This window comes from Cynoglossus semilaevis, chromosome 4, assembly GCF_000523025.1.
Source record: "Cynoglossus semilaevis isolate Cse_v1.0 chromosome 4, Cse_v1.0, whole genome shotgun sequence".
Taxonomy (NCBI): domain Eukaryota; kingdom Metazoa; phylum Chordata; class Actinopteri; order Pleuronectiformes; family Cynoglossidae; genus Cynoglossus; species Cynoglossus semilaevis.
The window spans coordinates 1790357-1793753 of NC_024310.1; the positions used below are offsets into that span (position 1 = coordinate 1790357).

Here is a 3397-nt window from a genome sequence, read left to right on the forward strand (position 1 = left end):
AACTGTCCAGCTGTCAAATCACATCAAATAAAACACAGGCCAATGGTCCCTGAGAGCCGGATCACAGCTGTGTCTGTGCGCACTGACTGGGAGTGCACGTTTAAATGTACAGTGAACCCACCGGTGCCTGAGACCCTGTATGTGTGTGTGCGTGTGTGTGTGCGTGGGACTAACTGAATGAGAGGATGCTGTAACACAATACACAAGGTGTGAATTTAATGAATGAATATGCGGAGTGTGCATCACTGCAGGGTGTCTGTGCTGCTGTGTGTGAGATACGTGGCTCTGTGGACACGCCCCTCGGCTCTGTGGACACGCCCCTCGGCTCTTTCCCACTCACACTGAGAGCGTTTCCACACTGGGAGTTTTACAACCGCGCCTGTGCTGTGAGTGTTGGACGGCGAAGAGTGGATCTGGATTAGTGTAAACATCGCCGTGGCATGGCTGTTGTCAGGAAGCGGTGTGTGTGACATCGGGTTCCTGGCCAAACATGCGATGGTCCTTAAAGGCCCAACATCCCCGCCTCACATCTGCTCCGAGCTCCGTCTTTCTCACACCAGCACTTTGTCATTTTAACAACGATCCATCCATCCTTGAAGTAAGAAACAGTCCCAGCCCACGGCGGTCGTCACGGCACTAACGCTGCGGCTACGTTCTAACTTCACCTCTGACTGAACCTCCAGGTTTAGCTAACAACGTTTCACGATCAGTAAAATCATAAGATTGAACTTTTCTAGTAAGGTCGACCTTTAATTGATGTTTTTGGTTGATTAAGAAACACAGATTTTATTTGTTAAGATTTTTGCTAATTTATTATTAACAAGGTCCAAGCAGTTGTTTGATGAGGTAGAGTACAACAGTATTTACACTAACGCTAATATCAATGGTAAAAAACAGTGAATACCTCACCTACCTCAGGACCAAGTATTTTAATTTGAGTACTCAATACAACGTGCTGATACAGACATATTGTTTTTCAATAACTTCTGAAATGAATTCAAAATGTTCTTTTAAATAAAGATAAATAAACACATTAAAATCCAGGTGACCAGAAAGTGATCAGAGCTTTAACACCAGCCACATATTTGAACTCGATAGATAAAACCAGACCAAACAAATCCTACAGAAGGTCGCGCTCCTGTCTTTGTCCCTGACGTTAAACTTTCTCTAAACTCCTCGCATCATCAACCGACTTAAATAAACTATCAAAGTCGTAAAAAAGGAAAAGCCGTTACGGAGTATCGGGGTCGCTGGAGCGCTGCATGTTTGAGTACGAGAATCTGAATCAACCAAGTATCGAACAGATGATCTTCTCGCCCACACACAAATATTCTGAATTGTTTCGAATGTGACTCTGTCCGGAGTGGACCGTAGTCTTTTCAGTTGAAATGAAATGAGTCAGGGCAACGACTGCAGGGTGTGTGGACCGTGTCACGGTGTCTGAGGGCGTCTCTCAGGTCGGAGAAGAGTCATTACACACCACATGCTGCTGACTCAAAGTCAACCTAATATGTAACCAGTGCTAAATGACTCTCACAGCACCTCCGGTGGTGGAGAGGCTCACAGACCGGTGGTTGCTACAGTGAACGTCTTGGTGAAGTATGAGAAAACAAAGGTCAGCGTTCGGTCAATTTTTTTTTCCACTCTCAGCAATGTTTATGTCAACGGTTTAGCTTTGGGAGCAATGAAGAGGGGACTCGGAAGGAGTGTGTCTCTGGCAACAAACATCAGCAAATCCAATCAAATCTTTACTCCCTCAACACACACACACACACTTGGCCCCCTCCACGTCTCCAGAGACCAAACTAGAAGCTTGGGAAAAAGATGGCCGCCCTTTGCCCCCTCTCTTGCCCCCTGCATCCAGCTGAGGGAGGTGACGGAAGGAAGCTTGTGCCCCTCAGCAACCCTGCCCTACTCCCGCGGCGTGCATCCCAGTACACTAGCATCAATCACTTTTAAGGACGTGTAGAGGCCGGAGTGAAGGACAGGCAAATGCACTGGGAGGAATGTTCAAGTTTAAAATAAAACTCATCGAGTAATAAAGGAAAAAAAAAAAGGAAAAAACAGGACGTGAAGACAAAATATGCGGGGCATTCAGTTGTCCCCCAGAAGGAGAGAGGAGCAGAGAGCAAATGAGCAGGAGGAGGTATCTGGTAAAGGCATTGCCCCCGGGGTCAACAGCACCAACATCCCTCATGCAGCAGACACAGAACAACAGGCCGAGTGGAGACTGCGTGTGTCTGTTCTAGAAAACCAGATTAGGGAGTTTTAATGTGTGTGTCAGGATCACAGACCTGAATGTCACATGAGGGAGAGCAACTGTGCAGATATAAACATTTCTGTTTCTGTTTTAATCGGAACAAAAGTGACGGACTTGATCTTTTTATTGAGAAAAATATAAATGTATTTATACTAGGAATTAAATTAAAAAAAAATAGGGCTCAGATTTAGGATATTTATAGTGTTATTTAATTTGTGAAATTAATCAGATGAAAAATGAATTTTAACCCACGGACCAGAACGATGTTTCTTCTACGGTCCATCCACCGATCACTGCTCAAATACACAGCCGAGTCACATGTTGTCATTTTTGCGTTACTAAAACGACCAGAGATTTAAAATACCATCTCATTGGAGAGGCTTCAGCGTCAGGTCAGACTCCCAGTTTGTGTCAGAGCAGCAGACAGCAGGTAAGTCTGTGACAGACAGCTGACTAACACTGGTGGACCGTGTGGGAGTGTCGAGGACAAAGGCCGTTCTACCATCGAGAGGAAAAACGACTAAAAACCACCAACTCTTTGTCGCTCAATTTTCACTTTGTTTTCACATAATTTTGTTGACATTTTTCCATATGAACTATCCCATCATTTTGATTGGTTTACTGTCGCATTAAGGAATGTTGAGTTATCCCATTCATCACGATTAGTCATGATTAATCATTAACAATGATCAGTCAAGATGAATACAAATCTACCCTGTGATTAATCAAAATTAAAACCTCCTTGAACCTGTGTCGTGTTTGAGATGCAGGAATAAACGACCACCTGTGTCGTGTTTGAGATGCAGGAATTAACGACTAAACGAGTTCTTACCTGTGGGGCAAACGTCATGTCCGTTGGGCACCTCCTGCAGGGGTATGTCATGAGGGTAGAGGGGCTGAGAAGGGTAAAACTGCTGCTGGGGGTGAACCACAGCCGGCATGTGGCTGTGGGGGCCCAGTGCCACCCCCCCACTCTGCCTCTGCGACAAAGAGACAAAGATGGAATTGAATTAATTTATTTGTCGTATTTACACACAGACTGGTAACATGAGGGGCTTCTTCAGTGGGAGTGGGAGTGGTGTTTGGTAGTTAACTTAATTTTTTTTTTTTTTTTTTTTTTGGAACGTCGGGGGCGTG

General features: G+C 44.9%; 1 protein-coding gene across 1 annotated transcript in view; it reads right to left on the reverse strand.

Moving 5' to 3' along the window:
* Positions 1–3397, reverse strand: part of LOC103377686 (transforming protein p68/c-ets-1-like) — a 34840-nt gene that overhangs the window by 26746 nt on the left and 4697 nt on the right. Inside the window, exon 3 of the mRNA XM_025055208.1 lies at positions 3093–3240. Coding sequence (XP_024910976.1) covers positions 3093–3240 — 148 coding nt within the window. The remainder of the gene's footprint in view (positions 1–3092; positions 3241–3397) is intronic.